This window comes from Necator americanus, chromosome IV (assembly GCF_031761385.1).
Source record: "Necator americanus strain Aroian chromosome IV, whole genome shotgun sequence".
Classification (NCBI taxonomy): Eukaryota; Metazoa; Nematoda; class Chromadorea; order Rhabditida; family Ancylostomatidae; genus Necator; species Necator americanus.
Window position 1 is genome coordinate 2,128,314 of NC_087374.1, and position 19,536 is coordinate 2,147,849.

At 37.7% G+C, this 19,536-nt stretch overlaps 1 protein-coding gene across 2 annotated transcripts; it reads left to right on the forward strand.

Annotated features, from left to right (window-relative positions):
• Positions 1-1,026: 1,026 nt before the first annotated feature.
• RB195_000182 (uncharacterized protein) lies at positions 1,027-19,426 on the forward strand (the record flags this gene model as incomplete). 2 transcript variants are annotated; one of them, XM_064196373.1, is made up of 14 exons in its annotated part: positions 1,027-1,071; positions 1,574-1,582; positions 13,248-13,299; positions 13,413-13,509; positions 14,956-15,028; positions 15,476-15,571; positions 15,805-15,915; positions 16,435-16,593; positions 16,744-16,883; positions 16,943-17,000; positions 17,951-18,095; positions 18,871-18,981; positions 19,152-19,228; positions 19,289-19,426. In XM_064196373.1, 14 exons carry the CDS (start codon positions 1,027-1,029, stop codon positions 19,424-19,426), a joined length of 1,311 nt encoding a protein of 436 aa, XP_064052253.1. The 2 variants fall into 2 exon arrangements, with proteins under 2 accessions (XP_064052253.1, XP_064052254.1); XM_064196372.1 differs by lacking the exons at positions 1,027-1,071; positions 1,574-1,582 and having other exon boundaries at positions 13,263-13,299.
• Positions 19,427-19,536: the final 110 nt, after the last annotated feature.

A 19,536-nucleotide genomic window follows, 5' to 3' on the forward strand; every position in this document is an offset into this window, starting at 1 on the left:
ACCAATTTTTCACAAATTTTTGGTTCTCTACCCCTACGCGACTACAACGGGGTTATTTCACACGCTGACAATGAATATGACATACGCTCTTCCTATAAATGGACTACGTGGAGGGTTTTCGAGAAAAATCGAAGCCAATCAAAAGTGCTTCTCGTGGCTAAGCTAACTATTTGTTTTACGAAATCTGCATTCAAATCTAAGGTTTACATAATCTAAGGTTTTGTAACGGTACGTTGGTGTTATCTTCGTGTTCTACATCTGAAATTACCACGAAAGAGGTCTCAACAGTAGCAATAATGGCGCGTGCACAAGACTGGCGCGCTCCAATCGAACCCGTTGTAGAAAGTAGCGCGCCGAATCGCTCGCAGCCGTATCGTCTGGGCTGTTTTTTACGGCAATTAGAAAGAAATGGACGGAATCACCCCACTCTCCATTATCTACTATCCCTTATAAGAATAGTGAACACCTGAAATCCGTACCACCTCAGATTCGTGGGGTGATGCCTTTAAAAATAGGGCTGGTTACGCCTACATCAAGACAGCAACCACTTCAAATAGAATTTTACTTATCATAAAACATAGACCTCCAACATTTCCCGGCTCGACCCCAGCAACTCGTAGGAAAGAATACCTTGATACAGATTATCAAGAGTGGAAAAAGGGGAAAAAAACAAATGCAAGGACACGGCAGTAAGCTCCAAGACGCCCTGTTCCAACCCGGGTTGGAATTCCTCCGGGCGACACAACATGTTTGACGACTTGTGTTTTCACATACGTGCATAAATACACATGTAAGTAGGGTCAAAACGAAATGAAGCTCGGTGCAGTTGCGTTAGCGGCTGCGCTCGAAGCGGTACGGTGGAGCGTAGTGGTGAGGATCGAGTGAGGACCCTCAGCGGTCCAATTCACTGCGGGAATCCCAGCGACGGTCCCACCTCGATTCCGATCGCTATCTCCACCGCGCCGCTTCGGGTTTACGCAACTGCACCAAGCTTCATGCCGTTTTGATCCGACTACAGTGCGGTTGATGTACATAGATCAATCTGTTTGGGATGCGCCAATCTGTTTGACGGTAAGTAAGAATTGTAGAGGTTTATGAACACGTGAGTGACTTGAATGAACTCAAGGGATCAGGATATATCACGTCAGTATTCTAATTCTTCCAAATAAATCCGCCATCAATTTGTGGAGAGATGAAAGGCCTATGATGGTTTCGAAGCATCGCTCGTGCAGACGCTTTGGAATCTCTTATCAAAGCACTGCACCATTCCTTTTTTACGATATTTTCGTTAGAAATCGCATATGAGATTTGGTTCAAAGATTCGACTGGCTCATTAGTTAGAAGACGCAACCAAAGTAGCGCCATTAAGTTTAAGTTAGATCATTTCTACGATGAAATAGTAGCCTAACATGGATATTTCTAGGATGGTCCTATCTTAAATGCATAGTGGTTTCTTTTACCATAACTATAGAATAATTTTGATAACGATGCTCCTGAATAAAAAGTTCTATCCGGTAACATTCATTTTTTACTAACTATTGAAGCAGGTGGTGGTATGAGCTGAACGGTACAGTGTTTTGAGGTGGGTTCGCTGCTTTGTGAGAAACTTAATGATTTGAAGCAAAAAAGTGTGTAGATCATCAGGAAATCTTCCTGAATCTTTATTAGTAATCTGAGTCTTTTGAACACGTAATTCTCTGCAGTAAAAGTAAGAATTTACAGCAAAGGGATTATTCTAAGAAAGTAACGGGATTTGATTATAATTAACTGAAAAAATTCGTTTTTTTCAGTGTAACCAACTACTAAAAATATATATATTTAGCATAATGATCTTTCACATTTTAAAGCAAATTGAAGGAAAAAAAATCATTTTAAAAATGGAAAGAATCCACATAGAAGGAACTGAATATGTTTTTCAAAGTACTTAAAATGCCATTTTGCTTCTTGGAGTCATTCTGGATCAACTATTCTCATTACATTCTCATTATCCTTGAACATCAAAGTCCCGATGTTCACTGATCCCACGCATAATGTGTATATAGTCAGGTAAAAACGACATGAAGTTCGGTGCAGCTGCGTAACCAGAGCGTGGCGTTTATGGATCGAGATGGGGCCTCCGTGAATCGCAACGATGAGAGGTGCTGGCAAGGGTCCCCAGTCGATCTTAACCGCTACGCAACACCGCACCGCTTCGAGTGTATTCGATTACAGAAGTGCACCGAGCTTCAGGTCATTTTGACCTGACCGTACTGAAAATAGCAAAGAATAACTTACAGAATGGGACCTACTACAACTTTCCGCTGTAAATAATGCCGCAATAGCGAAGCCTGCAAATACGGGAGATCATTATGGCCAACGCTGTGCTAAAAGTCAGCAGAATTTCTTTTATATACATCTGTAAAATATTCGGATGCGTCTCCCCTCAGGTTCATAAATGAATTTTAAAAAAAGGCCAACAAAATAAACAGATCCAGGCGAAAGAGCACAAAAATAAATTGTGGACATCACAGACGCATCGTTGCTTATATCGGAAAAATTCGATACAGAGTGCTCGTTCTCCTTTTTTTCTGGACGTATCAGTTTCTATTCCCTGATCAGAATGAAGAAAATAAATAGGAAATTTTCTTTTATATAATTAATTGAGAATTCCGAAAACTAAATGTACTAAATAAGAACAGTCCAGTCTCTTTGGAGTCCCTCATTCGTTCCCATGCGACAAAATTTCCCGGATTTTCAATGGGGGCAATTATCGAACGTTTCTTAGTGCTTAAAAACTTCTCCGCTTAAACCACACATACAATTACTGGAAAGTTTGATAGTAAATTGTGTAAAAACTAAAAAAAAACAAAAAAGAAACAAAAATAGACATGGAAACCAATGACATTGTATTAATTCTATCAGGAAATAACGTCGTTTTCATACAATTTAAATTTTGATTCTACTTTTTTAAAATGAAGAACTCTTGTCATTGTACAAATCCACGGTTGAATATCAGGCCATTGACGGGTAGAATAACATCGATAATGGTGGCGAGATTGTATTATTAAATAGGAATAAAAATATGTAAAAATTATTCTGTCTTGATTTAGTTAAAAAGCAAGGCATCACTTTTTAGTAACCGTATATCATCACGTAACGTCATTCAATCCATTCTCCATGGATAAATCGAAAAACCTTTTTTCCTCATTGAAACTGACATTTTAGTTGCTGTTCGATTTTGTGAATAGCTCATCTGTGCCTGTGTCGTCGAATTTGTTTTAACGTTACACAGCTGGGTCATCCCTTCGAGGAGGCACACATTATTGAAATTCATTCACTTTATTAAAATTAAATAATTAGATTAGAACGAGGATTGTGAGAATACGAAAATTAATTGCGAGAGTCGATAGATGCTTGGCCTCGTTAATGTCATGCGTTATTTTTGAATTTTGAAGATTTTAATGATAATTTAACGGATTTTGTGAGGATATTTTTGCTACTGTTGGTTTTTTTTAATGTTTCGTACCCTCTAGGCAAGATTATGTGCTTGAATGGTTGTAAAATAGTGTCAGGAGATTTTAAGAAGCATACATATCTAGTTGTACAGGTCTTCTTAGTGCTAGTAACTTCTCCTTCGAAGTGGAGTATCCAGGTGAGAAAAGTTACAGGCAGTTTACTGGATAAACGTTTTTAGGCGGTTTGATTAATTACTAAGAAAAAGAACTGGCTTTACGCTATTTTGGAAATAATAACTCCATTTTCCACTATTTTCGTGGGGGTTAATTTTTCTTGATCAGATCCTATGGAAATCGCTCGAATCTTAGGTGGATTTCTCCGCGTTTTCGTTCTGATTCGTGTTTAAATCACAATTCGCCACTCGATGGTTTTCCCTTTCCAAACTAAGAATTTCTAACGTAGAATCCCAGAGGTGGATCTGTCGCTCTCTTGCTACAAGAATCAATCGACGGTGATATTGATAATCGGATTTTATTCGCTCGGCACGAAAGGGACACCTCTTTCTCTCGTTCTTTCTCTGAGTTCACCATATCTCCCGATCAAGGCATCATATACGTGGATTTTCATATTTATGTTTCATTCTGGTTTTGTCCCAGCGAGGTTTAGGTGAAATTTTTTAAAAATGGCCTGACATTTGGAAATACTCCTCTTTATGAAGATCCTAAAAATGGCACGCGGATTTTCATGCTGTGCACTCCTACGATATTAATTCTTAAATTTCATTTTATTTTATTTCATATTTATTTTTACATTTTATACAATGTGATAATTGTACTTATTCGCAAAAACTTATTTGTAAAAAGATTCTGGGTGGATTTTATATTTCAAGTTTATATTTATTTTATGTTTATTTTTACACTTAATTTTTTTTTATTTATTCTTGGTAATTTGAATTATTTCACTATTAATTTGTTTAGTCTAATTCCTATGACGACTTCCATATTTCCGCAGCTTTTTCTAAAATATTATCCTTCGATTCCATAATCTCTCTCATTGCTTGGGGGCTTTCCACTTTAATTTCAAAGGTTACTGTAGTACGCGGATAGCCCTACAAGTCTTAATCGGCCCAGAATCTTTTTACAAATAGGTTTTTGCGAATAAGTACAATCCCATCCCATTGTTCGCAGTTTTTTTTCCGAAAACGACTGAGGAACACGCTAAATTGCGCATGTGCTTAAATTTTCGTTCCCGACCGAACCAGTCTCCTGTCCGGTCAAGTGGATCCGGAAACGTAATTCTTGTTTACTTATCTACTTACTCAGATGCCTCACTGCTTGTTCACGCTCTTACTCTGAAAACCTCCTACCGAAGCTCCTATAGTCGGCGTTGAATGTTTTGAAGCGTGTCTTCAAGGCGATGCGATGAGAATTGTGGAGATTAAAAGAGTTGAACGAACAGAGGAGAAGCAGGTAATGCAGTGCGCGATGCGTCGCGTTGAGCCGGTTGAACACATTTGGTGTTGACTATACACTCCCTAATACTCGCTCTTTTTTAACTATAAATAAAAGGATGGGCGGGTGTGGTGTAGCGGTTAGAGTTTCCGCTTCCTGCACGATCGATCGGAGGTTCGAATCCGCCCTAGTGCTCACCAAGCCTTTCATCCCTCCGGGGTCGATAAATTGGTACCAGACTTGTCTGGGAGGATAAAAACACTGACTTGACACATCGGCCATAGCCCTTCGTAAACCTCGAACGATTCTTAACTGGAGTGAACGTGGGGGCGCATCCCAAGCTGATTGATCAACGCCAGAAACTTTATCCTTTTATCCTTAAATAAAAGGATAAAATCACTGGCGTATCAATCCACTTGGCATGCGCCTTGATGCGTTTTACTGGAATTCGTAATCGATGAGGTTATGGAACGCGTGTTGACCTATACAATGACTTTCGGGGACCAGCCGAAGATCAAGTCAGTGTTTCTATCCTCCCAGACAAGTCTGGTATCAATTTATCGGTCCCGGAGGAATGAAAGGCTTGGTGAGCACTAGGGCGGTTTCGAACCCTCGACCGCGTGGATACAACGGACCTCTAACCGACTGCGCCACACCCCAACCCCCCCCCCCCCTAACTATAAACATGGAGTAAAAAATAAGGATGAGGATGAAGGATAATCAGCGTGTCAATCCGCTTGGGATAGGTTAATTCGATTCTATTGGCTCTAGAGAGGTTTCGAACCATCTACCACCGTGCAGTCAAAGCTAGACCCCTTACCGACTGCGCTATGCTAGCCTTAAATGAATAATGGTTGCCATAAATTCCTGCCTTTTCAGTTCTTTTCTAAACGTCCTTACCTCCGCGAAGGTTACTCAATGTACCATCAGGCAAAGTATATATCTTACTAAATAGTGATCAACAAGCGAACTACAGCTGTATATGTTTAATGATGTGCACTACAGCTGAGTACACAAGTTCATATCTGTATAGATACATTTGTGACAGGTGCAACGCAATCCTTGCGTCATTTTCTCCTCAGTTTTGTAGGAAAGACATCTTTTTTAGTTTATAGCACCTTTATTTAAAAAAAAAACCTTCATCTAGAGTTTGGTGTGCACAGTAAAATTCTGATCACACCATCAATAAACTTCGTATTTCGTTTATTAATCCCTCAAGGAATCAGGATTAGAGACATTTTTGTCAGATTCTTGCCGAGATGTTTCTGAAAGTGGCAAAAATGGTGTTTTTCAAGAAATCTGAGACATATTTCGAAAATATGCATCTATTTTATGACCACTTGTGTACTGAATTTACCTCAATATTCATGGACGACTTTCTATCGTTGTTTCCTATTTATATATATATATATATATTTTTAATTTTCGAATTCTTTGTGAGGAAACAGACGTGTTCTGTGAAAGTAAATAAAGAGAAAGGGGCTCTTGTAAATGTAAAGAAATGTAAAGAAATTCAACACTGCTTCTCCATCTTTTCTCGCTGGTTCGACACTGATTTTCCACTAAATCCACTCTGTTTTGCTGTGGTAACCCGCTGTATGTGGATCGTTCCAGTCCCCAGTGTGGAATGAACCAGTTAGAATGGTTGGGCATGGCTACGGCTTTTCCTTCTTTCTTCTGGCTGCCAATCCGTTTTCTTCCCACATCGTCTACAATATGAAATACATACAGATTAACGAACACAGTTTACTCCGTAAAATTTCTGGATTCGCTGCAATTTTTCTGCAGAAATGAGATTTCCTGAGTTTTTTTTTTCTGAAACTTTCGTGTTGAAAGAATGATTACTATGCTTAATGTGAATGTGTGCTTGAAACGTGAAGCTTGTTCTTTCTGAGCATGGAAAACTCGTCCGAGAGTGCTGTTAAGCTCAGGCAGCACTGGATCAGTCGACGTAGTGCACTGGATAAGGTGCATACGTTCAAATGAACCGACCCACCGACCGACCGGTCTGATTTCACCCACTCGGTCTCGGGTCTTGTTTGTCCTCTGGTGGCGCTGGTGGTGGTCTTAATTTCGCTATCGCCGGTACCCGTCAACCGCGGGCTCCGAGGTCCGGTTCCTTGTTCTCACCTGTGCCTCAGTGAGCGTCGGTGAAAGGAGCTAGATATCCTGAGAACTGCTTCTTTTATTTTGGGATCTCATATTTGGACAAGGTTTTCCCATAACCATTTTTTTGGGAAAAAATGTGTAGATTAAACTAACATACCCTATTGTCACAGCTGTTTCCAGGATCCCCCCATCTCACAGAATCGCTACTAGAAAATTTCCACCCTGACATTGTTATTAGTTTTCGTCATTTCTCCGGTAAATATTCCGTTGATAATTTTAACTGATCTTCCTGATTATTTACCTATTTATTTATTTATTATTTTCATTGATCATTTTAATTATTTTGATTTTTCCATGGATTATTTTGACCAACATGAATAGCTTAATCAGATTTCTTATAAATTTTTCTTGATCTCTGGCAAATAACAGGATTGCGCTAGGAGAATATTGTAATTTTTGGAAAAGGGTGGATCGTTTGAACTCCCAAATCCAGACTTTGGGGACAGGTTTGGATAAAGTTGGAGTTGCCGATGTTCTGGGTTCATGCTAACATTTTCTGTCGACGTTCTATCCTCTAGCGCTTTGAAACTGGAAAATTGATTTTGTGCACAAATTTTTCAACTCTGGAATTTTTGTACTTTTTCCTACTGTGGCTACAACGGATAAAATTCGAAGCAACGCACGGAATAACCTCAATGATAGAGATTCGATAGTCCAACTTGCTTTTCTTTGAATCAAACGTTATGGATGAACGTTTAATTTCATTCCCAAAAATATAATTTATATAAATTATATCATATTTATTATATTTATTACATTATATTTATTTGTATATATTATAATTATATATATATTTATATTACTTTATATTTATTTATGCACTTATTTTTTAACCGGCATTATTGATTTGTACTCCGTAAAAATAGTTCGTGAGTACCGAAAACAATAAGTTCATGAAGTTTGGCTAACGTTCCAGACCAGATCCGAAAAGAAAATTGGTAGGAAATGGTCAGGAACCGGAAGGGTTAGGCGGTGAAATGACTAAGTATAGCAATTGGGTGAGGGGACCTGTCACATCATATCGTTCTCATCCCTGAGACATGCGTGGGTGTTACAATAAAATACCAATAGGGTTAGGTAATTTTAGATCTAACATTCCCAGTTTCCATACGATTTGCCCACGTGGAACCCGCCAGACCAAACATTTGTCTGATCATGATTTTATGATCTTTGTTATTGTGTGATTTTATTTTCCATTTTTTGATTTTTAACAATTGATTTGATGTGGCAACGATATAGAGAGTACCATTCTTAATAATATAATTAATTTTTTTTTCTTGGACGATAGTAGAGATTTCATAGTTCGAGCTGCTTTTGTTTTCTGTAAATTTCTGCAAAAAATAAATTAGACTTTACCAATAAACGACAAAATTTATTCCCAAAAATATAATTTTTTCTGGCGAACTAATTTTTTCTTACGTCCAATAATAGTTTTTAATTTGACCAAATCTAATCACGCCATTTCAACATTTATAAGGGTAAGGGTTAGTGGATAGGTGAAAACAATACGATGTGACAACTCATTCAATGTTGACATTCCATACCGTACCGTTTTTTTTTCACAACCTGTACGGTATTTTCCATACGGTTTTCCTTCGTTGTTTACCTCCTGAAATTGTTCTTCTTTCACGACGTTCACGTTGACATAAAAGCTACCGTATGTGCATGGGCTAGTTTCAAGCTTTCGTATATTTAATTCAACGCCCTTTTTTTTTCTTCGTGGAAAAGAAAATTCTTGTCAACACTCTTCTATTGAGTGTTTGTCTTTTGAGTGTTTACATGCACCGGAAACTTACGTACTTCCGGTGTAGTAATGTGTTTTTACTTCTACGCAACTGGTTGCATTTTCTCCATTGTATCCACGGTTATGTCTGGTGCTATGGATAAATAGGGTGAAGTCGTTTTTTTTTCCTAATTTTAAATAAAGGGTCGCTTTTGGTCATTAATTTAAACATCCTTCAAAACTTCATTAATCGGATACCTTATTTTTTCTAAGAACTCAACTTCTGATTTAACCATTATCCTACAATTAAAATAATAATATTAAAACAATAATAATAATATTAAAATCAAAATAATTAGAAATACTACATTAATGTAACGAAAATTTCAAAAGTTTAAAATATCTGGCTAATTTTATTAAATAGAAAAATAAAAGTTGCAAAAAAAATTGTGGAGAAACAAGAAATAAAAAACAAAAAAAAAAACAAATTGTAGCAGAAAAAAATTAACAAAAATCAAATCAGCATAAAAATTGAAAAACACTATTTTGTGAAGAAGGAAATGGTCTTTCAAATGACGCGTTACAAAACGTTACAATTTTTTCTGTGCACGAGGTTAACGAGGTTATACTTTGAAAAAACAACGCCATTACTTGTGCATCAACCTAATATGATATTAACGGTTCAAAAAAACCCAGGGCCCCGGCTAGGTTGTTCATGTTTCTCTCTGCCCAAAATGACACTAGACTTGTTTTTGAGGGAAAGCGCACTCTGATTTGAGCGAGGTCGGCTGATCCTCGCTAGTGATTGTCAGATCAACGCCTGATCAACGCTAAACATTTTGTCCTTAATCCTCACTTTCTTCCTCATTATTTCGTTGCTTTTTTTCAGCATTTTATTCAGTTTATTCATTATTCAGTTTCCAACAATCAAACAACAACATTCCAACAACAAAACAACAAACAACTCTCCTTACCCTTTTGAGAATTAGTTCATTCTATGAAACGCGATAAATTTCTTCATTTTTAAATAATTCTCAACAAATAAATAAAGTGGATAAACGACAAAGTGCCTGACGTTAATCAATCCGCTTGGGACCCCCGTCACCACGTTCACTTCAACTCAGAATCGTTTGAGGTTTACGAACGTGTAACGGGCCCATAGAGTGACTTGCAGTGGCTAGCCGATTGTAAAGTCAGCGTTTTTATCCTCCCAGACAAGTCTGGTACCAACCTCGGAGGGATGAAAAGCTTGGTGAGCACTGGGAGGGAATCGAACCTCCGATCGATCGTGAAGACACAGCAGAACCTCTTACCGACTCCGCGACACCGCTGCGGTTCCTAGGTAGCATAGGGGTAGGTATCCACGTCTGTCTTATTCTCAACAAATATAAGGGAATTATACACATACATACATAAAGGAGTTGTATTTGTTAAAAATCATTGAAAAAATGAAATAAACAGAATGAAATATGAAAAAAAAAACACCTGAGGCACACATCAACATGCCCTTTTGGCCATTGAGCGTAATAAATAAATAAATAAATAAATAAATAAGGCAGCGGATTCTAGTCATTTAATTAGGATCGCATGTAGCGCAGTCGGTTAAAGGTCCCGCTGTCTGCACGATCGATCGGAGGTTCGAATCCGCCCTGGTGCCAACCAGACCCTTCATCCCTCCGGAGTCGATAAATTGGTGCCAGACTTTTCTGAGAGGATAAAAACACTGACTTGACACATCGGCTAGTCACCGCAGGTCATTGTATGGGCCAGTTACACGTTCCCGTGAACCTCAAACGATTCTGAATTGAAGTGAACGTGGTGGCGCGGGTCCCAAGCGGATTGATTAACGTCAGAAACTTTGTCCTTTATTAATGAAGATCGACACGCAAAATGTTTCTTTTTTATCAGAGAATTTTCAACAATCTTGCGATAGATTCATTATTAACCAATAATACAGTATGTTCATGTTTCACAGTCAAAATATTGAAATGTTCCGGAGTTTTTCCAAGATATTATTCATTGCAAGAATTTATCATGAAGTTTCATGACTAATGTCTGTAATGCCGATTCCATGACGCTTTCCTTCCACCATACACATCGAGAGCCAAGCGATAAACAAGAAAAACGTCTTGGTTTTGAGTATTTTCAGTTACTGGGACCGGTTTTGTGCATAGTTTTCGTCTAACACTACACCAATTCTTCAAGATTACCCCTAAAGCATGTTGGTGTCAAAAATTCATCGCGTACTCTCGAGGATAAAAGAAAACCAAGGACCAACATGAACATAGTCGTCGACGAATGCGTTCAACCAAGTCAACACGTGACGCAACCGCGCGCACGCTCTTCCTCTACGCGTACCCTCCCCTTTCCTCTGCCTTACACCAACTCGTAGGTTGATGCGTAACTGGTGGCGCTTTTTTAAAAATTTAAACTTCGCGCACAGGAGAAAAAAATGAGTTCAGCGTTATGCAACACGTTATTTGAAAGCGCAATTCTTTCTCAATACAGTGTTTTTAGCTTGACTGATCTAAAAATTGACAAATCTTAAATCAGGATCAAGAAACAAAGATATCAGCTCGAAGATAAAGAATTTCTTTTTTAAATAACCTAAAGCTGGACTCTTTTTTCTTTTGGGACGGGGACTAAGGTCCTTGAAATCCCAAATAGAAAGAAGGATTTCCAGCAATGCTGGGAAAATTGTGAAGATATCACAATAGGCCTTCTAAATACTTTGAGAATCTGTCATTATCCTCTAAAATTTACGTCGATTAATTGCATTAAGATGTTGAAGTCTCCTAAGTCTAAGACTACGTTGAAAAATGCGACATTAATGAAATTAATACAAATTAAAAGCTAACAGGCACCCGAGGGAGCAAAAGAAACGAAAAAGCTAATAGGAAAGGATTTCACTAAGACTATGTGGTTTTATTCAAACATAATGATACTAAAAAATAATGAGAAAACATAAAAAACAAAGAGGAAACATGAAAATGACGACATAGGCATGAATCCCAGGTAACGTGAGATTCCTTGTGTGATTTTTCGGGGACGCTCGTTGGGGGGAACCGCAACCGAGCCTGTGCCTGCAGAATAGGTGAATCGATAGATCATAACAGGCATATCCTTGATCCGCTATGATCACTAACCTCCGCCAAATCTATCTAAATAAATGAATAAATGGCGGGCGATATTTTTTTTCTGAAAAACTTTTTAAAAAAAAACATGGAGTAAGTAACGTGGGAAATGTTGGAAAGTGGAATTGGTGAAGGATTGAAAAAAGACCTTGGGATATTTATTAGAGTATTAGAAGATCAACGATTGATTATTTTCTATGAGGAACAACAAAAAAAATGCGATGCTGTTCGTTTACATTTCAAAAAAAGTGTCAACCATCGTCCGAGGAGAAACTACACAAGTTCAGTCATATTCTTGACTACTGAACAGATTTTTTGCAATAATAAAAATGAGCAGACGAAATTGTTGACAATTATGCATACATATTATTTCGTCACGAAAATATTCAGCTTCGGATATTATATGAAAGATTTTTGGAGCGGTGGTTCAGGAGGAACGCATTTTTTTTGTGAACAAAAAGAATTGACCTATAAAAATACGGATAACACAGAAGGGGAATTATTAGGAATAGAAGAAAATTTAATTTTTGAGAAAAAAAATCGTATATTAACAAATCTATATACATATAACAGTACATTATAAAATTCTAGAGAAAATAACGCTAAGACAACAGCATTTGAAATAAATAATTAAAAAAAAACCACAGAGTGAAACTTTTCTCCTACTTCATGTGAAACCCTAAGAAATTTCCGTTCCTTATGTACCCCGAAAATGGAGTAAGAGGATTGGAGTGCCCTCTATTCTTACATATACGTACCTGATGCTGCTACCGTTCCTGAAATTTATTGGATATACTATTAAACCTCGTTGAAAAATAATAGTGGGGACGTTTTTGGGAAAATTTTAAAAATATTCACATGTCTCCAGTTTTTCTTGTGGGCTCAAAGTGCAGGCTTTTTTTTCGTTTCTGGACGTTTCTTTTCTTTTTTCTGCTCGGATTCTTGTGCAATTTATTTTTTACAGTTTTTTTTTGTTTTTTTTTTCGAGCTGCGTCATCATTAATTCAATGCAAGGTCGTTCATGCATATTTTCTCTAACTACTTCTCTGTATCTATTAAGAAGTCTTAGATCTTATTAATTCTATTAATAATTACCCTCAATCGGCCTCATCCTAAGGGACATTCAATGAATTTTAGAAATTTAGCACCTCCTATGACTTAGCATCACGTGTGTTTAAAATTAGACAAATAAATCACAACATTACGCTTTTATTAGAGACATGAATCATTCATAAGGCGTTAAGAAGCGGAGCAATCGCTTCCGAAGACGAAACTTTGTCGTATTCATCAGTTTTATTGTCCACGATCGCTCACGATTTACACGAAATATTCTAGGGATTCGTTGAGTGTATGGCGACTACAGGATTTTCAACACCTACTCAGAAAGGTAGATTCATTTTTTTCTTCTGGAGCTATGAAGTTAATAAATTGATGTGAAATTCAAGCAAGTTGCATGTTACAATTGATATTCAATGGAAATAGCTTAGATTTTTCTTTAAGCGTTGATCTTTGGCACACTTGCAACATCAATAGTATCCTTATTATCACTTTCTGGAGCACTTATTATTCCATTGTTGACTGGTAAAGCTAAACACAGGTACGATTACTGCTTTTATGGTTTTTTTCTCTTTTTTTTTTCTTTTTTTTCTTCTTCGGAGCACCTAAGTCAGCTCTTATGGGTTTTATCGGATGTTGCCCCTTATCACATTCTTAAGCACGTGCTGAGTTGAACTAAAGTTAATTTATGAGTTGAAATTCTGAAACATCAACATAAAAAACCGAAAAAAATCTAATTTCATTATATTTTGTAATTTTCCCAGCGTTGCGTGTCCAGATATTCATAAATGAAGTCTAAGAGAAACTTTTTTTTTTATTAATTAGACAATTCTCTTCACTATATAAACTTCTTAGACAATTCCCTTAGCGTAAAATTCTCACACCTGGTTCTAGTGGATTGGAGGGAAGTTCAGAGATAACCAGAGAGCAAATCATCTCTAATTTTTTTCTAAGTAATGAAAGAAAAAGAAAGAAAAATAGAGAGAAAGGAAGTAGGTATGTGTGTGCACTAACTGTATTAATGGTATATTTAAGCTTTTAGTTAAGGTTATTTTGGATTATTTTTATTCATTGAAATAAAATAAAATGAATAAATGAAATTTTATATATATATATATAAAATGAAAAATGAAATGAATTTAACTCATGTGAAAAACTCACCAGCCAGGAGCATGAGGCTTCAACTGATCTGACATATGGGAATTTTTCAAACCCGTACTGGTAATTAAGTCAATTAAGGAAGAGTATAAATATAAATATATATATATATATAAAATATCCTTCGCAGTTTTTTTTCAAATGCAGCACGATACAAGATGCAATAACTGGGCTGTAAAATGGGACAGAAGCTTAAGAGCGGCAAGAATTGCGCAAGCATCACAACGCGTTTGTCGCTCGCGTCTGTCGTTTGCGCTCGCAGCTCGCACGCTGCGCTACGCACCGCGGCAGACTATAAAAAGAACTTCGAACACTTTTACATCGTAACCGGCGGAAACTCTGTTTCGATGGCAGTTTTCCGAACTCCAGGTTTTTTTCGCGTGCTCCTGACTATTCTTCTCGGGAAGCTTACTCATTACCTTACTCATTGCCGGAAAGAATATCAAAGAATCTCATCAACGCTCCACTGAGTAGTTCTATGTCTCAAAGGAACACTGTAGTGACATTTTCAGTCAGTAGACTCGAATAATTTAAATTAGCTCCGGTGAAAAAACAGCATTCCGCTAAATATTTCACGCAATTGTATTGGGCCGAATTCCTTCACTTCGCCGTAGCTTTACGTCACCGGCTGATCTAAAAATTACCTTAGACTAGGCGAAGGAGGTAGAGAAAAGGTTTCCTTAGAGGTTAGAGGTACAAAAAAGTTTCTGCCTCCTTGAGTGACATGTTGAGATCATCAAAGTATTCGAAAATGATCCTGTAAAATATTGTTACGACCTCTCTTTCAACGTAAAACAGTTCAATCTCGAAATTTCCATTCTCCATTCAGATGGATGCATTTCTTTGTGGCAATGGCTGTCGCTACGTTGAGTTCCGATGCTATTCTGCATATTATACCTGAGGTTAGTTCTTATCATACGTGAATTAGGGTTCAACAGAGCCCACCATACGCAGAAATTCTTCCAACGGCCTAGTGGCACTAATGGTGGACCACGGTACTGGCGCGTGACCATACCACAGTACTGTGCTTGTGGATTTTGCAAATTTTCCGTTTTTGAAGGCGTAGCCCGCCCTGCTTTGTGCGATCAACAAAATTAATAAATTAATAATAATAATAATCAATATAACAACAAAATTAGCAAAACTGAGAGGAAAACATCGTTCATTCAAATTAATTTAAACGAGCGAGGCCATCAATTTATTATTTAATAGCGTTTTAATGTTTCGTGTCCTCCGTCATCCTCTGCTTATGAGAAATCGTTTTTTTTTTTCGTAAAATTATGATATTCTCCCTTGATTCATACTGAGTAAGAGAGTTGAACTTTGAAAAAAATCCCAGAGATTTCCAGGTCGTAGGCGTTCACAATCATGATTTTGCGCATCAGCACCACCACCACCACGATCACGATCATACTGTGTCTGAGAATCTAGGAAACACTACTCAGGTATTTTCCTTTTTCTTCTTCTTTTCTTTTCTGCCTACTGTAGAGAGAGCGTAGTGCACACCTTTACGGAAGAGGAGTCGAGTCGTTATTCCACAAAATGTTTTGCGCCAACTGTTTTTCTTTTTGATTCCCGAACCGCATAATCTCTGTGTACAGTAGAGCCTTACTATTTTTTTATTGTATTATTATTTATTATGTTATACTTTTTCTATATTCCCAAGATTTCCTTACAGAACCGGAATAACACTTCTCATGAGAATAGCCATGACCACCACGACCATCATGACCATGACCACGGTGAACGCGAACATCACAACCATACCATACAGAAACGTCACGATCACGTACGTATCATATTCTTATGCTTCATGTCTAATTGAGCGTATCACGATATTCACGTACTAGTACGAAAACCCCAGGGAACCTATAGAGTTCGCGTTGTAGCCTACGGAATTCAGTCTGGCTCCGCTCAGTTTCGTTGAAATCCCCGTGAAAAACGGCGTGGGAATGGCGTTTGTGCCTACGTCGTACGTTAGAACGTATCACAGTGGCGCACGCGACGCGTCCACGAGCGGGCTGTCGAGGATGAACTATGTCTCCTCACCAACCTACTCAAGTAGAACCAATAAGTAGGCTGCTGGGGGAACATGAGCGTGTTCTAGAGGACGTGTACTAACGTACTTCGTGGGAACAAACGTTCCCGTTCCCACGCCGTGTTCTACGACGAATAGGGGACGTTGAGCGAAGCCACGTTGGATCCTGTAATCTACAACGCGAACTCATCGGGTTTCCTGAGATTTCCGTACTACGTCGATTTCGTGAGAGGCTATCTTCAAGCACAAAAGTGTTGAAAGTTTTTAAAGGACCACGAACATCACGATGATTCCACGAATCAGGGAATTCCGAAATGGTTGGCGCTGAATGAAGAAAGAAAGATACTTCTGCGCCTTTCTGCTATTCTTATTTTGATTTATGTGTTGTACTTGATCGAGTTTGTTGCCTACTATCGGAAAAGAGAAGAGGTATGTATCTGAGACCTATTTGGCGGGAAAAAATAACTGAAAAGAAAGCTCACATTTATCCTGAATCCAAGAATCTTCTCTTAGAAATTGGTAGAGGGAAAAGAAAGGGTCAAAACGAACCGAAATCCTTTGTTGTACTGTTTTGTGTAGTGCTCACATCAACATCCAATACCAATACATCCAAGTGCGGAGAAGATCACTCAATGCGCCGGTACTCTAACTAATCATGCATGGGAAGAAGAACCCTCTTCCCATGCTATCAGTAGTGAAGCTCTTGTAACCAATACCCGGTAATTTTGCTTGGAAATTTCTTACCAACTCACATCCGGAACAAATTTCTCATTTTCAGCTCTTCAGAATTAGATACAGACGATTTAAGCGATGCCGTAGTGATTTGGGGTCTAAAGGTTGGTTGTTTACTTGCTTGTCAATTTGTTGATGTTTATTGTTTATATATTTACTTGCTATTTGTTAGTGATCTTGCAACAGAGTCTACTTTCAAAATCGCTGGAATAATTTATAAATCTGTATCCAAATATCTTCATGAAACTATGTACGGGTAAAAGGTAGTTGGGGGGGGGGGGGGGGGTTGCCCACTCAGTGCTGCTCTAATCGAACAGTAGTTTGGAGCGCAAGGATCGTTCTTAGAGCACAAAAACTGTCCTGAAGTGTCAAATGAGTTTTCCTTTATAGAAGCCAGTGGTTCATTAATTGATGGATCATCACAGAAAGCGAATAGCTGAATCAGTCAGGGGGGGGGGGGGGGGGACTCTAAAGTATTGGATAATTCCACGAAGGATGGGAATTTTCTTTGATATGGTTTGAATTAAACCTGCATTTAAATGGCTACGTACAGCCTGAACTTCTACCACAATTTGTGGGAAATTTCCCTCTTTTCTTTTTGCCTTTTTTTAAATTTTTTTCTGGAACTATTTCTTGTATAATAGTGCCTATATTGGCCTACATGGTCTTCACAGATTCCTTTTCCACTTCCGTTTCCTTTATCCTTTGAGTTGCTTCCAGAAAGCCTCTAAGATCTTAATTTGTAGGGGTTCAATTTTAACCTCATTTTTTAAAATGTAATTTTTAATAATAATGCTAATTGTAATGTAACTGTCTTACTATACTGTTATATAATTTTTTTTTTCTGAAATACAAAAAATGCAATTGTTCAGCAAAGGTCTGTCTTTTCGTAAATCTTATTAAACACACATTCAAATTCACAAAATAATTAATAAAATAATAAAACCAATAAAATAAAAATAATTAACAAAATAATGCATTAGTGAAGCTTTCCAAGGGTATTTTCTCGCCAATCATTCGATTCATATCTTTCCTCATATCGTGATATTTTCAGTCTCGAGCCCTCGTTATCCTTTTCGGTGACGGTGTCCACAATTTTGTGGATGGCATCGCCATTGGCGCATCATTCATTCATTCACCACAGTTAGGAATCGTCACCAGTGTGGCAGTGATCTGTCATGAACTGCCACATGAACTCGGTACGTTCCTTGAAACAAAAAAACGGAGCAAAGTGTTTTACAAAAGTTATTTGACATTTAGTATATATATAACGATTAGATTTTATAATTTTATAATTTTATATAATATATCATATATTAATTAAATGGCGCGGCCTTAGGAATATTCGCTCCAGGGTTCTTCCCACTAACAGATAAGGTTTGGACCATAGTTTTTGAAAATCGCAGTGTACTTCACTCACAAATTCCAGAGGAATTCCAGAGGTCTCACTCATCAAACAAAGACAAAAATCTGCCCTACGAAGCAACTCTGTACACCTACAGGAGAAATTGTTTGTACGCGCGTAGGGTTATTGAACTATTCGTATAATTGTAGAAGAAAATTCAAATTTTCAATTTCAGAATTAATGCTGGTGGGGGAAGTTTGATGTGGAGACTTCAGAATAAATCTTGTAATCACTTTATTGGGAAGAAATCTCGAATCTCTTCAAAAGTTGCTCTTGATCATTAGTCTAATTTTCTCCATTCTTGCGAGGATCTTTTCAAACGTTGTTCTCCTACTGTGTGGTTATTTATTATGCGAAAATATGCATGATAGCTGTTCCAAACAAAAATATTACTGATACTGTGAGAAATATGGCGGGAAAACTTCTTTTTCCAGCCTGAAATTTTACAAAAATCACTAATTTGAGTACTAATCGCTACCGGACATTACTCTTTTTCTAATGAACATTAAAAAAGAAAAAAAAAGATTTAGCAAGGTATTTCGAGACCTTTAATTATCGCTTACTTACAGGAGATCTAGCAGTACTTCTGGATTCCGGCTTATCCATGCGGAAAGCGTTGCTACTAAATCTTCTCTCAGCTTTAACAGCTTTTCTCGGTCTCTACATCAGTATTGGCGTAGGTAAGTGTCGCTCTCGCGTGTCTCTCTGATTGGTTTTCTGAGTTTTTTCTGAAAAGATGGCGATGCTGTGACCCAGATATGTTCAGGACATCTTATGATAGCACCATTATAATACGGTATAGATCACAAAAGGGAATATTTTCCCTGCGCCTAATAATTTCCTATTTAAGGTGAATCAAAAGAAGTTCAATTGTGGTTACTGGCAATAACTGCTGGAATGTTCCTGTATGTGGCATGGATCGATATGGTAAGCGCTGAGTCCTGCCCCAGTTCATCGATAACCCCCAAAATCCTCGAATCGTTACAGTTAGCACACCTTAAACACGACGGTGTACATAAGGATCATTGGGCGATCGCGTGTCTACTACAGTATTCCGGATTTATTGTTGGATTTACGGCTATATTCGCTTTAGGATGGTTTGAAGATGAACTTTACTCTACCTGATACATACATATGCTTATATGCTCAATGTATATGGAATCTTTCTTTCAGCTACAGTTTAACGATACAACGGGTACTGTAATCTGTCATTTTGTAAATTAGCTTATTAATTA